Source organism: Lemur catta, chromosome 3 (assembly GCF_020740605.2).
Source record: "Lemur catta isolate mLemCat1 chromosome 3, mLemCat1.pri, whole genome shotgun sequence".
Classification (NCBI taxonomy): Eukaryota; Metazoa; Chordata; class Mammalia; order Primates; family Lemuridae; genus Lemur; species Lemur catta.
Window position 1 is genome coordinate 22,445,586 of NC_059130.1, and position 15,235 is coordinate 22,460,820.

The window sequence follows — 15,235 nt, forward strand, 5'->3', positions numbered from 1 at the left end:
CTGAAAGGAAGCAGGCAGTGAGCCCTGGAAAAAGTTGAAGGAAAGTGGTAAAAAAATGGATGCTTCCCCAGTCCCTCCTGGGACAGCTCTACTGTCTGTCCCCAAGACCCTTGAGGACTTCTGGGCACCTCCTGGGAAGCAGAGAAATGAAATATTTGTGAGTCTTGGAATGTGGGAAGAACAAATCATCCAAAAAAGTAAACGGGATAGACAAATGGTCTTCTTTCCCATTGGGAGCATTTGGTCAAAAATCTGTTTTGTGCCTAGGAATTATCAGTCCAGAATTTTCATTTTTAGAGGATTGATATTGCATAGTTCCATAGGATCTATCACTTGAGTTCAGTGAATGTCTCAGGACAACACATGGCATGCTATGATTAACTGGTTGGATAGGTCTATTAAGCTGAATTCTAATTCAAATATAATCATCTCTGATTCTGTTTCTGATCGTAGGTGACTTTAACCAAACAGTTTTCCAATATTTCCGTTAAATGGGGCATGGAAAGGCAAGTTTGTTGTGGGGTTTTGGATTTAAGAGCTGGGAGGTACCTTCTGGGTCAATATGTAAATTAAGACAGACTGAAACCTCATTTTCTTCTTTTTCATAAAAGAGGAAGTGGAGAGAAAAGAGAATACATAACTTGAACACAAAGTCTGGCTTTTCTAAAATGCACCAGGTCCTCGCTCTCTTTTAAACTCATAATTCTCCTGGCACCATTCATGTGGAATTAATCACAGCTTTGTGACATCTCAGAAATAGTTTTGTGTTGCTTTTAACTACTCAACTTTAAAGTCTGTGTGTTTGGTACCCTCGGATATTAGGCTACCAAAGGCAAGTGGCTATATCTTTTTGATGTTCGATCTCCCTTCAACGTCTAGCACAGTGCCTTGCTCAAGCAATGCTTGTTAAGGAATTAATGAATAATCCCTGGAATGAAAGATGTAAAGATGGAATTTATTTCTCTTACGGTGAGAACGTGCATTTCTCCTTTTATTTCAGATACGAATCAGCTAGTCAGCGTAAATTGTGCTTTTATTTGCTCACTAGGTGTAGGTAGGAGCTTTGGCTGAGATAAGAGAAATTCGTCGCAGGAGGCTAATAAAGTGGGCGGGGATCTGGAAGGCTCGGAACCTCGAGGAGGAGGCGGAGTCACGGAGAGTTTGAGCCTTTCTGTCCAATCCAAAGGAGCCGGTAGGAGCCCGAGGGGGAGGTAAAGGGGGAGCGGGAGCTCGAGAATCCTGCCCAGTTACACGAGCCCGCCATCCCGAACAACAGCTTCTCAGCTCGGGTGCTTGTGCCCACGGACAGCGACCGATTCCGAGGCTGACTCCAGCAATGGCCTTTGCAAATCTGCGGAAAGTGCTCATCAGCGACAGCCTGGACCCTTGCTGCCGGAAGATCCTGCAAGATGGAGGGCTGCAGGTGGTGGAGAAGCAGAACCTGAGCAAAGAGGAGCTGATAGCCGAGCTGCAGGTAAGGCGAGCGGCAGAAAAGCGAGGTCTTCAGGGCAACCTCCGCCAAAACCAGCTGGCTGCGCTCGGGTCGGCACGCCCCCTCCCCTGTCCCCCGTGTCAGTCAGTTCCGGGACCTCCAGAGATTGGGGGATAGCGAGGGGAAGGGGAGAAGGAGGAAGAAACGAACGTCGGCGAGCTGCGGGATGCAAACTTTCCGTGCAGTTTGCAACCGCGTGTTTCGCGTTGGCTTGCCTCCCGCGAGCATTGCAGAGTGCAGGCTGCTCCAACTGGTCCTGCAGGCTGCTCGCGGGATGCCAGCGCGGCTCCCTGCGCCTTCGTGCGCGGCGGCCCAGGCAGCCGGGTGCCGCCTCCCTCCACCTCCCCGACGCGCGAGGGCATCGGAGGGAGGGGCACCAAACTGGCCTCTCTGCCGAGAACCCGGGGACCCGCGACTCTTCCCGAACCAAGTCCTGGCCGGCCCAGCGGATTCCAGCCTCCCCTGGAGGGCGCTGGCGCAGCCCCAGCCAGTCTCGTGGCTGCTGGGGAGCTGCTGGGGAAGGCGGCCCTCCTGGGGCAGCAAATGCGTACCCGCCTCTCGTCTGATGCAAGACTGCAGCAAGCTTTCACCGCCCCTCGGCCTCCGGGAGCCCTTGGAGGAAAGGAGGGTGGGCCTCCATCCGGGCCTGGGGCCAATGGCCTTACCTTTGTCTTCATGGCTGGTTAGGAGAGACCACACTGGAGTAGAATCTGATCCCAACGTACCCTCACCCCGCAAGGAAATTTATAGTCTTAGTAAATCTTAGGAACATATCTCCATTTGTTGTGATATACGATTGGTTAAATCTATTGCAAATCTTTACCCTGTTTGAAAAGGTCCTATGAGGTTTGGTGGCCTTGGCCAGTACATTTATTCTGTGAACTCTCCACTCCACTGCCTGCACTTCCTACCTCTTATGATCCACCCCGCTGCCCAGAGCCTCTGCCTCAGCCCATGGAGGTATCCGCCCCACACCTGCACAGTGCGTTTGAGAAGCCTGCAGGCTAGTTAGGGAGCATGGCGGACACACGGAGGCAACTGAACCGATGACCATCCAGCTGACAGCTGAATTAGACCATCCAGCTGCCTGCTCCCCTGCTGGAAAAGTGGAGAGAGGAGAGCCTCCTCACACTTGTCACCCCCTTTCCTGCGGGAAGGCAGCAATAGCTCTGGGCAATGGCCAGGAAGGAAGTGGCATGGCCTCCAGACCAGCTTCAGACTCTCAGACTCCACCAAAGCACCAGACTGGGAAGAGTGGCCTCCATTAGGGGCTTTGCAGCTCTCTAATGGAAATTAGAAATCTTATGCCCCAGTGAAGGGGCAGGGACCTGAAGGGGCCAGAGAAGAATTGACAAGAATGGGAGGCCTCACCGGTCTTGGGTTCCGTGAAGTCAGGAATTGGCTGGGTGGGTGCTGGGAGTCTGTGCTGAAACTTGGAGAACTTTTTAAAGGCACTATAAAAGCCCTTGGCAGGAGAGAGGGGGTGTTTGTTGGCTAACTGGACTTCAGGGCATTGTTGGACTTTTTGGGAGGGCTCAGCTTTCATGCCTGTCTTTGTAAACCATTTGGTTCAGAATACCAATAAGCCTCCCTGGGCACCCTGCTGAAAGGTCCTCATTTCCACTCTCTGCCTTTTTATTCTGCATGTAGAGTCATCTGGCTTAGTGTCTCCTGCCCTCCCACTTAAATCTTTCTAATGCTGAAGGACGCTTTAGCACCATTCTTTGGTTCCCACGTTTGCTCTCTCTCACTCCCCAGTCAGGAAGTGTAATCATTGCTCCCTTCCCCCTCAATGGTGCCTTTCAGACTTGAAGCAAGTCACAGCTGGGTGTCGTGGGTCGTGATCAGCATTTTAAAGAGCAAAGTAGGAAATATCAGAGAGCAATACAGATAATAAGGCTATAAGTATTGTTCCATGAGCTTTGTTTCAATTATGTGTGTGCGTATGGGGGGGTATAAAATCACAATATAAAGATGTATTTTTTATTGGCGGTCTCAGTCAAAAACGTTTGGAAAACACTGGGTTAGAATAGTAAAGCATCCTGTTCAGAGCTCACATCTTAAACCTAATATGCAGAAAAACATTAATTTAATCTTACCATGCATCAGTGGCTTTTAAACTTTGACCCTGATCCACAATAAGAAATTCCTTTTATATCATAAACTCACTATACTCATACGTATGTGTACACACATAACATGCACACAGGTTTTATGAAGTGATACTACATCTGATGCATTCTGATATTTTCTTCTGTTTCGTTCAATAGCAGTGCTGCTCAGGACCACTAAATTGAACAATGGTAATGCATTTAATTTACTGAAACACAGTTATATCTTCATGTCTCAGAATTTTAAGAAAGATTAAGAAGGGAATAAATCTTTCCATGCAAGAGTTGTCTTTTCAAAGGCTCTTTTAAAATAAACAAATTCCCAGCTTTCACACAGGATTTAGTTTATAAAAGTTAAATAGTGACCTGGTTGATCAGGAATACAGGGTATACCCTCCTTCTCTATAGCTGGGGAATATGACTTGGAGCGTTTCAATGACTGCTTGTGATTTAAGACAGGCAGGAGCAATGCTAGAATTACCCCTAAGGCCAAGTCTGTCCTCTTGGGAAAGGAAGCTTGTGTGAACTTGAGGAACAAGAATGGGTTTCCACTGCTGAGTTAGCATAGTTTGTCTGGGACTGGCTTAAATCAAGCACTTTTCCAACCGAAAGGCAGTTAAGGGTAGAGGGAGAGGGGAGGACGATGTGCAGGCAGTGTGGGAAGTGCCTGTTCCAGCCGCAATGGGATACAGAAACCACACGCAGAGAGCGGTAAACTGCAGAAGGTTGAGACTTGCATTCTCAGCCAGGAAGTGCCAAAGAGAAGGGAGGACCTCAGGGCCCTGGAGAAGAAAGTTCTAATCGCCAACTGCACTGAGGATGTGAGCAGCCGTGGGCTTCTGATAGTGGGCTTCTGATAGTTTGCCGAAGTAGAGGAGAGAGCTGGCAGGGAGCAAAGTCTTTGAAGGAGAAGATTTATGGTCTGAGGCGGGAGGGGCCTTGGAGTGCAGGGGTTAGAGGGCTCAGCGGGAGGTGGGTTGGCTGTCAGTAAATATGTGCTGATTGGATGAGTAGATAGAGCAGGTGGTTGAGGTTCTAACAGGCTGTGGAAGCCAGTTAACTCTGACCTGTGTGGAAACTCAGTTCCAATGTGGGGGTCAGGGTCTCCTGAATGGGAGTCTCCAAAGGCAGATTCCGCTCTGGGGACAGATGAGCTTTGACATATGTCTGCACCATTCTGAATGGAGACTCTTAGATTCCCTGGCATCAAAGAAGGCTGGTTCGAGGGAAAAGTGGAGAGACTACAGGGTATATCTCTGTAAGGGAGATCCATCCAGAGAGACTGATCATTAAAGAAAAAATAGTTTTGTTTCTGTGTTTGTCCTCAGTGGCTGCAAAGAGGGGTGGGCTGCTGGGGTGTCTGCATCCCTAGAGCTTGTGTTCCCTGTGGGAGCAGATTGGCAAGGTTTGGGAAACATGGTGGCCACTTTGGAGAGAGCATTGAAGGGGCCGGAGGAATGACTGGGGCCTGAGATGTGGGCCCTGGAACTTGATACTAGAGAGAAGGGTGATAAGATAGGATTCTGGGTGGTCTCTGCTCCACTTGCTCCCTCCCCTCCTTATCAGTTGAACTTTGACCCTTGGTCCTGGGTTGACCACTTCAAAGGGGGTTTATTTCCTCAGTGTGTTACCCATTACCTAAGGTGTCCTTGCTGGTTGCAAAGGAATGTGCTTATACACTGCCCAGCTGCCTCCAAAAAAGTTGTGCAGTGTACATTTCTGTTCCCCTCCATACTCACCAACACTGAATATTATCAATTTTCTTATTTCTGATGGGGGATTTTCAGGCACACGGAGTGTGTAGATTACTTGGGGGAGGATGGTAGGTGTGAGGATGGGGGCCGGTGCAGGTAGGTTTCCATGGGCCTCTCAAATCACTGAATTCATTTAATCATTGGGAGTGTTTTATTACCAACCATGAGCTCACCTATAACCTAAAGGCAAGTTGCTCTTCTAGTTAGAGGCATCTGTGCCTATTTCTACTGTCCCCCAGTGGGCAGGCTGGCCGGAAGGAGCAGGTTACCAGATGATCGGGGCACCTTTGTTAGGGGCTTTAGATGCCATCTTGGAGAAGCCACACGACTTCCGGAGTGTTCTCTCTAGGTGCAGCTGTGGTTAAATGCTGTGTTTGGGAGGTAGTTGAGGACTTGAACTTTGGCACTCAACAGACTTGGACTTGATTCCTGCTTCTGCCATATCCTAGCTATGTGACCTCAGCAACGTCACATAGCTAAATTCTTTACATGTCAGCTTACTTCTCTGTAATGTGGGGATAATTGTAATATCTGTCTCAGGATTGTTGTGAAGCACAGTGCCTGACATAAAGTACATGCTCAAAAATTGGTAGCTGTTATGACTGGTAAATTCCTCCAAGAGATTTTACGGTTCGGTTTCTGCACCCAACTGGCTGTGGCCTTGGCTCTGGCCTTATCATTTTGACATTTTGGCAGGCTCACCAGCTCTTCCTTAGTTGTAGCCTCAGATTTGGCCAATGGCAATGACTTTCTAGTTCTGGGGGTTAGTTTTTGACCTATAAGAGTGACCTTAGGCAGCAGGTTACCTCTCAAAGCCTCTGTTTCTTCATCTGCAAAATGGGGTTAATTATGCCTCTTCTCCTTGGAGTGAGGTGACCTGCCACAGTGACCTACCCCATCATTGGCAGACCCAGGACTAGAGCCCTGGCTTCCTGATTCCTGGCTTGATGCTTTTGCAACTATGCTTGCTGTTTTCTTACCAACTTGGACAGCCAATTTGGGACAGAATGTGAACTTGTTCACCTGCTCCATTTCTTGGAGCTTCTCATCTAGTGTTTGGGCAAGAACATCCTTATTCTGGGAAGATACCACATACCCCAGAGATCCAGGTGAGTCTGAGGAAGACTGTCTTAGGGTCTACCTTAGCCGGTGTATAGTGGCCACGATGAATTCAGTGTCTCATTTTTTGCATATTTATATTTTAGTCTAATATTGCCTAGGTCTCTGAGCATCTGCAGATGAGCATCGTCACCTTCCCCACCCCTGTTTCTTTGGTCTCAACTTCAGGAAATGTTTTTCTTTCAACTGTTGTTTCATTTACTTCATTTACTCATTCAGCCAACCAATTATTGAGTGCCTTCCGTGTGTCAGGGGCAGGGGCTTCCAAAGTGGAGTCAGATCCCCCCTGCCCGTCAGTAGCTCAGTGAGCTTCTAATGGAGGAAGTGATGTTCATTAAGCACAGCCAGGTATTGTACCAGGTGCTGTACCTGTCCTAGCTCATTTCCTGCTCACACACTTGAGGAGGCTGAAGCTCAGATTCATAGCTGGTAAGGGGTGGAGCTTGGATTTGAACCAAGGCTTGATTGACGGCACAGCCTTTCAGATGTGAATACAAATGACATTGCCCTTCTTTCTTTCAATCTATCCAAAGCCAGCCAGCCTGGAGGAACTGTCACTTTGAGCAAAGCAGTGTGCAGGAATGATAAGGTGTTCAGAAGGAACAGGAAATAGTCCTTGACTACATTGAGTGTCTGATGGACACGCCAAGTGTTCATCCAGGATGGGCTGGCGCTGGGCACTCCCCAGGCTGCAGGTATTGTGGTGCTGTCTAGAGAGATGAGTTGGGCGCCCAGAGGCTGATGCTGCCTCTTGCTGGGCATGCCAGGGAAAATGCTTGGTGTGTTAGAGCTGCAGTCTCCTCCCCTCTAAATGAAAATCAGCATGAGTCCTAGTCCACCCTTCCCCGCAGTCTGCAGTGAGGAGGCCGGAGATGTCCATGAGCATCCATCATCAATGACTTCCCATGGCTCTGGGAGCGCACCTCCTACTCAAGCGTAAGCAGTGATGTGCCTGAGGTTTTAGGAAGTCTCGCAGAACGACTTTGTGGACCCAAATGTTTCGTCTGCCTCAGGATTGCGAAGGCCTTATCGTGCGCTCAGCCACCAAAGTGACGGCCGATATCATCAACGCAGCCGAGAAGCTCCAGGTGGTGGGCAGGGCTGGCACGGGCGTGGACAATGTGGATCTGGAGGCCGCGACAAGGAAGGGCATCCTGGTCATGAAGTAAGTCTTGGAGGCTGAGGGGCTGGTGTGGAGACTGACCAGGAGCAGGTGGGGCATCTCACAGTAGAGAAAGCAGAATCAGTTAGAAGGGCTTCCAGGAGGCGGCTTTGTCTAGGGCCTGGGTCCAGACAGGTGGGCAACACTGACAGACTAGTGGTTCCCAAGGCTTTTGAAATGGAGGCCCTCCGAGTAATCTCAACGTGTTTCACAAACCCACAACGCGTGCAGTGCTTGCAGCTCTGCAGCCTGGCTCGGGGATCAGAAGAACGTTCATGAATTTACCTGCATTCCCTGCCGAAGCTCTGTTCCTTTCGCCTCCATTGTTCTGTTCCTGGATGATTTTTTTTTAGCTGTTTACAGATGCACAACCTTTGCTAGTAGACTAGTGACTCTACATTCTTCCTCTTCCCCATTTCCCTGCACCCTTCTGGAGCTGAGACCTCAGTTTCTCTTTCAGCGCTCCAGGGTCAAGAGGAGGAGGGTCTCCTTTAGAGCTGTTTTTGCAGAATTCCAGGGGCAGAGGTCGTTGTCAGCATTCCCATGCTGTGCTGTACCTTTTCTGGCCCTCAAATGGTGTGGGAAGGCCATCCCCAGACCTCTTCTCTGTCCTCAGCATTTTCCCTTGGAGACCTCACTGTCCTCAAGACTCCCCCCACCCCACACCCGTGTCTGACTGCCCCCTGCACTTCTCCCTGGAGGGTAGGGGTTAATTGACAGGTCACCTGACTGAGGTCAATATCCGACAGCAGAAATGTTAAACGATAACCCATCGCACATTCTCGCCCTGGACCCAAGGCAGCCAGCCCCCAGCCTCTGCACCTCTGCCCACCCCCCTATGCAGCCTGTTCCCTGGGGGACAACGAGGAGCCAGGTGGCTTTGCAGAAAGACAGTCTCTGAGAGTCCTTTTATCTTATACAACATCTCTTGACTTTTTCTCCTTGTAATCTTCAATTCTAGGGATGAAAAGACAGACCCAGTAGGGGAAGAAGGAAGGTGAACATGTAGGTTAAATTCTTTAAAAAACATGAAAAGACCTTTGAGAAAAGAAAAACAGTTTTGTGCATTGCCACCTCTGTTGTCCTTTCTATAAAATGGGCAGTCTGCATTGCCCTGTGAGTTAGGGTATGAGGAGGCTTTCCTTAGGTCAGAACTTGTTGAGAGATAGGAAGAGAGGTCAAACAGGTGGAGATGAAAATGTTAGCTTTGTTACTAATGAAAGCCGTGCTGGGTAACTTGAGGAAGGTCTGTGGGCAGTGGGCCGAGCTCTGAACTCAAGACACTTGCTCAGTCATCACGGGCTCAGCTTGGGTAAGATCGATGGCGTGGAGCGGCAGGGAATTTGTGCTGTCCGTGGGCAGGTGGATCCTGAGATGAGAGCAGAGAGAAAAGGGCTGAGCCACACGCAAATCTCCAGATCACGTGAGACATTTCTCCTCTGCCTCGGGAGGAGCGAGTGAGTTTGGGCAGAGAGGCCAGGTGTGTTTCTCTAACGGAGGTCCCTCTGCAGGGAAGCATAAAGCCAGGGCCAGGGGCTTTCCTTCCAGGCCTGGGCGGAGGGCAGGAGTGCGTGAGAGAATCCAGGATGACAGCGTGGGGCTGGGGGTCATGTGCAGGAGAGCGATCGCAGCCTGCACTTGAGGCTTTCTCTGGGGGTGGGAGTGGGAACACTGGGTCTTGGCCCACTGATGTCACCTCTTTTCTTTGATCTTTAGCACCCCCAATGGGAACAGCCTCAGTGCCGCAGAGCTCACCTGTGGGATGATCATGTGTCTGGCCAGGTAAGTCCCTGACCTCTCAGCAGAGCCAATCTCTGGCATGCCGATTCTTACCACCTGCCCAGCAAACTGATTCAGAGAAACTTAGAAGCATTTCAGCCTGGTGATGTGCAGACTATTGAGAATCCTCAAGGCCGTGAGTCCTGTTATCAACGTTCATTACACGGGTTCCCCAGTACATAAAGGCCACGTGGCTTCTCAGGTGTCCAGTGGCTGCATACGGGGAGGGCAGTAGACACGGCTGTTGCTTGTCACCTAGGCGCAGGCTCACTGAGAAAGTAAGTGCCTGCGTGGCGTGATTTTTCTTCTATTTCTCCTCACTCATTTTCCACTCCATGCGCAGATACTGTTCCTTCTCTAGCCTCTAACCTTCGCAAACACTCCATACCCAGCTGCCTGAAGCATCCTTCTCCATTATCTTTGTCTAGGTATTCTCTGCTTATTTTTCAAGATTATTTCAAGTGTCAATTCATCATCCAAGAATCTCTCTCTGGCTTCCTCAGCTGGGCTGTGCCCCTCACTGATTCCCCTGCCCCCAGGGCTTACCTCTGTCGCTGTCCTTACAGATCTGTATTGTAACAGAATGGAACAAAAACCTGCTTCTGCTCCCTGTGTCTACCTGCGGCTTCATAACACAGCAGAAGGCAAATGGTCAAATCTCATGCTCTTCCAGCAGGAGTTCTGGGGAATGTGGGCCTCTCAAGTAGAGGGGACAGCCTAGAAACCAAATGGATATGGTGCATAATGTGCACAAGTCTAACTGTGTTAGGTGGTGATTTTGCAAAACTGATTGTATTGAGCACTTCTGTTGAACAGGCAATTTGAGCATTTCTGTGGTCAGTGGGAAGGGCGAGCTTCCCCATAAACAGGGCAGGAAGCTGTTCTAGGTCCCTTGGAAGATCTTTGGATCCTTAAACCAGGGGATTTAGGCAGCGAGGTCTCCTTATTTCATTCAGGCCTGAAACCTTCTAAGACCAAGAAGTAACCTTTTTGCCGTCTCAAGACCTGCTTTCCCTCCTCCTTGGGGAGTATCTGGGGAGTCAACCTTTGCTCTAACTCCTCTTCAAGATTTCTACCTGAGATCTTGGGTATTCTCTGGTCTTCACTAGTCGGTGAAGGGGGACGGTGGGGAAAAGGAGATGCAGGGCAGCTTACACAACAGAAAGGCTAGAGTTAGGGTTCGGATTAGGGTTAGGGTTAGGGGACCCGAGCTGGCCAACTGGATCTCCCAGACCATCTCAGCTGAGTACATCTCCCTCTGGGAAAGTACAAAAGCCTGGTGTTCTGGTTTCACTTGAGCTGTTAAATTCAGTGATTTGATTTGATTTGATTGAGTGGGGAGGGTCTCAGTGCAGCTTTCTATCTAAGTAGTTACCTCACTGTTTTTCCTAGAGGTGGAAGGACGGGATTGGGAGCCAAGAGTAATTCCCCTGCTAGTCCAGGGCCGGCTTTATTCAAAGGAACAGGTGAAGTGCTGTGACTTAAAGGCAGCTTTCTGTTCTCAGCCACTCGTGTCCATGACTTCATTCATCAAATATGCATCAAAACTCAGGAATACACACCCTGCTGAGGAGCCATCACCACTGCCTTTTTTGCCCTGTAACCTGTTATGTGTTGGCGCCGTCAGGCGCTTTCTAGCAGGGAAGCAGAGGAGGGAAGGGGTGGGTCGCACTGGGCAGTGCGGGCGGAGAGCAAGCCCATCGGGGCCTCTCGGTGGGGACCCTGAGCGGATGGAAGGAGCTCCTGAGGTCAGGAGGAAAGGGGAGAGGGCAAGAAATGCAAGGGTCACCATTTTTGCCTGCTTCACCTTCTCCTCTTGTAGGTCAGGCCAGCTACATTTAACTCTCAGGAGGCCCCTTGCCTGCATCGTGGTCTTCCCCAGTCTGGCCTGGTGAGGACCCCAAAGTGTTGGAAATATTGAGACCCGCGGAGGCTCCGTGACCAGCTGGGCACAGCAGGGAGGGGGGTGGGTTGGGGATTTCCTGTGCTCTGTGGTGTCGCACCCACATCTCTCAGCACTGTGGAGTCAGGTGCGCAGAAAATAGGATGCGAGGGAGAGGCAGGCAGGCCCTGTCTCACTAGGTCCAAGGCGTTTTATCAGGCTGGCTTCCCTCAGAAGCCAGCAGGTCCTAAGGCACGTCACTGCCCTTATTGCGTTCCCGGGACGAGGCCCCTCTCCCAGGGCCTGTTGGACCAGAGCAGTGAGGTGGAGCTCGTTCCCCGGGAGGCCTGTTCCTGAGCCCTGTTGAGTTGACCCTGAGATCACGGGGCTCTGTGGTGTAGGGGACACATTCCACCCTCACCCTCACCCTCAGACGGAAATCTACCTCCTGGCGATGTGTAGACTCGAAAGAATGTTTGTTTATTAGAAGTCAGTGATGTGAAGGTACAGGAACAGGGTCGTGGACTCTCTCTTTTTACACACGTGCGCTCTCCCACTCACACACTGAGTTTTTGGCCGGCAGGAAGGGCTGCATTTCAGTACTTAGGAGGCTGATTGTGGTGGGGTTGCCTTTCCTGGCTTTTAACCTACTCAGCTACTTCCAGGTGGGTGATGCCGGCGAGTTGTTGAGCGCCAGCGCTGCCTTCCATGCGGTCGTGAATTTCAGATGAGCTAATGTGTGTCTGAACGTTTCTTGTGTGACATCTAGAGTGGAGAGGGTACGCCTTAAACAATGTTTCTCATTTCTACTGTTTTTGCCCCCAGAGATGCCTTGCTGACTCATGTCCCACATGATATATCTTACCCTTTGACCTCTAACTTTGCCCTAATTGACGCTTTCTCTGTATCCTCCAGAAAACACACATGGAGACTCAGACCTCCGTATGAACCATAGGCTGTGAGTGTGTGTGAGTGTGTGTGTTTGTGTGAATGTGTGTGTGGTAGCCCAGGATGTTGGGACCAGGCATTTAGGACAGAATGGAAGTGTCTGGACTGTGGCAGCCACCCACCCCAGACTAGAGTAAGACCCTTGTGGCTTAAGAAACGCTCAAGGAAGAATGAGTAATTAGATAGAAGACATTGTAGGTTGTGGTGCTGGGTGAGATAGGAAGATGAAAAGAATTCCTTGAACTACTGGAGCACTTGATGTCCCCAGAGTCACCCAATAGCCCACTCAGTTATCCCTGCAAACCTGGAGGACTGACAGCTGCCTAGAGGAGAAAACTCTCCCAACGTCGCTCTGATTGAGACCTCAGTGACCAAGGTGGAATCAGAACCTCCCAGACCTCTGGCTGGAGACAGAAATCCCAGGCTTCCCAAGTCAGGTCTTGCCCAAGGTTTCCCTCTCATACCCTCCTTCACCCCCTTGATGTTTCTGAACCTTGAACCCCCAGACCCAGTCTGAGCCTGGTTCCTGGGGCAGTGACCGTCGTGGGCGGTGGCTGTGCAGGCCTGATGTTGCACCTAACTTCCTGGGCTGGCGGGGTCTGAGTGGGCCGGCTGAACCTGTGTCTGTGCTTGCAGGCAGATTCCCCAGGCGACGGCTTCGATGAAGAATGGCAAGTGGGAGCGGAAGAAGGTGAGCAGCCGGCCCTGCCTCACCCCTTCTGCGCTCCGGGTCCGAGGTCCACTCACGGTGCTGACTCCAGCTTCTTTGCCTTTTGCCTGTTTGGTTACAGTTCATGGGAACAGAGGTGAACGGAAAGACCCTGGGAATTCTTGGCCTGGGCAGGATTGGGAGAGAGGTGGCCACCAGGATGCAGTCCTTTGGGATGAAGGTAAGAGGTCGCTGGACCCCTTTGACATGGGACTCTCTGCAGCAATTTTGGAAGAGGCAGCTTGGCTAGGAGAAACCAAAGGCTTTGTTCTGGGAGGTTTGACCTCCATTAGAGCCCCTGACTAAATAGATGGTGAAGATAGAGGGAGGGCGAATGTTGGCCTGCTGATTTGAACACTTGAACTCCAAAGCTGGGAGAATTTGGTGGAGCTCCTGTCCTCCAGCTCTAGAGTGAGTGACAGCCCTGAGTCCCAGAGACCAGACGGGGTTCTGTGTCCCGCCCATCCTTTCCTCTCTTGCTATGAGGACTTCCTGGTTTTGCTTTGTCTGCTCTCTTTTGACAATTAAGAAAACAAGAGCAAATTTATAGCTTTACAACAGAGCAATTGCCTGTCTATCCTTCTAGTTTCCCTCCATCTTCTAGAAAAGACTTAAAGGTGCTTGTATATACACTGTGACGTGACTGTAGAGCCCATGGTGGCTGGGATACCTCACACGTGTCTCAGAAACCACGCCTGACCACTGCCTTTTGCTACTGTGGGAGCTCAGTAGGCTTCTGGCTGAGGGAGGGTTGCTATCAATAGCAATGATAGCAATGCACCCTTGGGCCAATCCAGGAAATCTTGCAAACGGGCAAGGCCATTAAGCCAAGAGAGGGTATCTGCAGGGCTGCCCAGATAGGCCAGAGAGACGAGGCAGCTAAGAGGAGGCTAGCGGACATCTGACATCTCTATGTTCACTGTGGCTGTTGAGGGAATTATAAAGGATTATGGGCTCAAACTGCAGCCAGGAAGGCTTTAGTTAAACATTGAGGAAAACAATTTGACAATCAGATCATCTCAGATCTAGAAAAATTTATGTAGAGCTGCTATGAAATTTTCTCTTTCTCTCTATCCCTTCTACCTTTTTAGAGTTAGAAGGAACCCGTGGATTGTTGCCGTACAGAATTTGCAAGCCCAGGGACTCATAGCAAATGGATGGTAGTGAGAGCCTGGGTGGGCATCCTGTTATACGCACTGAACATCTTCCTCTTCCTCCTGCCCCCACTCCCCACCTCATTTACGTAACTGAGTCAGATGTCTTTCCTAAGCCTCAGTGCTGGACAGGGCCGGGGGTTAGGGGGTGGCAGTGCCAACTATATTCTTCTAGATCCCTGAGAGCAGCGTGTGGCCCAGCGGGAGCCCTTTGAAAACAAGCCACGGCCTTGCCCTCTGTGCAGGGGTAGCGGGATGCCCAGCCACAGAGAGCACTTTCTCCTCCTCCTTCTTTTGTAAGGGATCAAAGCCAAGGCTTAGCCCATGGAGAGTTCTGATCTTCTAAAAGCAGGGCTCAGGGCTGAGTAAAACTAACAGCACATGGAGCCAGCGTTTCACTGGTGAAGCAGCAACTTGAAGGCAGGCTCCAGGCCAGTGGCCATTCCATGGCTCCCACCTGCCCTCTCTGTGGCCCCTCTTCTCCATGGCCCCCTTCCCCAGGGCTCTCCTTTCTCATGGACCCCTTCCCCGGGGACCCCCTTCCCCAGGGCTCCCCTTCCCCCATCTCCTTCCCTGTGGTGCTGCTGCATATCAGACTACTCTGGTTCAGGAACATTCATTGTCAAGGAGACTTTGGCTGTGACTTAAACCAGACAAGAGCCCCACCTCATCCTGAATAATTGAGGAGATAGGTAAGCTTGTCTGTTCCTCTGGCACCACTCGGCTGAGCCGCTGCCCCAGGCTGCTTCCGGCGGCCCAGGGGCTTGTGTGACCTGGAGCATCGACATCAGGATGTGACTGGCACCTCTCAGGCCTGTGTTTGAGTCAGACAGACACCCAGAGCCTGCTCACTGCAGTGGCTCAGGGCGCGTCACCAGTGACGGGACTGAGGGCTCTGTTCCCGTGCCCACACTGCTCGGAGGGTGCTGGCCCCTTCACTTTGGGTTTCTTCCGTCCAGATGTCTCTGGAGGTCACCCTCTGCTGTCTTGCTTCTGGTTAATGTTCTTCGTAACCCCAGAAATGTGACTTGAAATGTTCCCCCTCATGCTCAGCCCCTCCAGAGCTACCTGGACCTGGTCATTCTGGAGGGTCCAAGTGGCCTGGCCCCCCCCCCCCGCCCCGAT

The 15,235-nt window shown here is 50.8% G+C and overlaps 1 protein-coding gene across 1 annotated transcript in view; it reads left to right on the top strand.

The window, feature by feature from the left end:
- The first annotated feature begins 1,000 nt into the window (after positions 1–1,000).
- PHGDH (phosphoglycerate dehydrogenase) overlaps positions 1,001–15,235 on the top strand; it is a 30,248-nt gene continuing 16,013 nt past the window's right edge. The window contains exons 1-5 of the mRNA XM_045546940.1: positions 1,001–1,474; positions 7,490–7,641; positions 9,355–9,420; positions 12,884–12,938; positions 13,039–13,137. Coding sequence (XP_045402896.1) covers positions 1,337–1,474; positions 7,490–7,641; positions 9,355–9,420; positions 12,884–12,938; positions 13,039–13,137 — 510 coding nt within the window. The 5' untranslated portion in view covers positions 1,001–1,336. The remainder of the gene's footprint in view (positions 1,475–7,489; positions 7,642–9,354; positions 9,421–12,883; positions 12,939–13,038; positions 13,138–15,235) is intronic.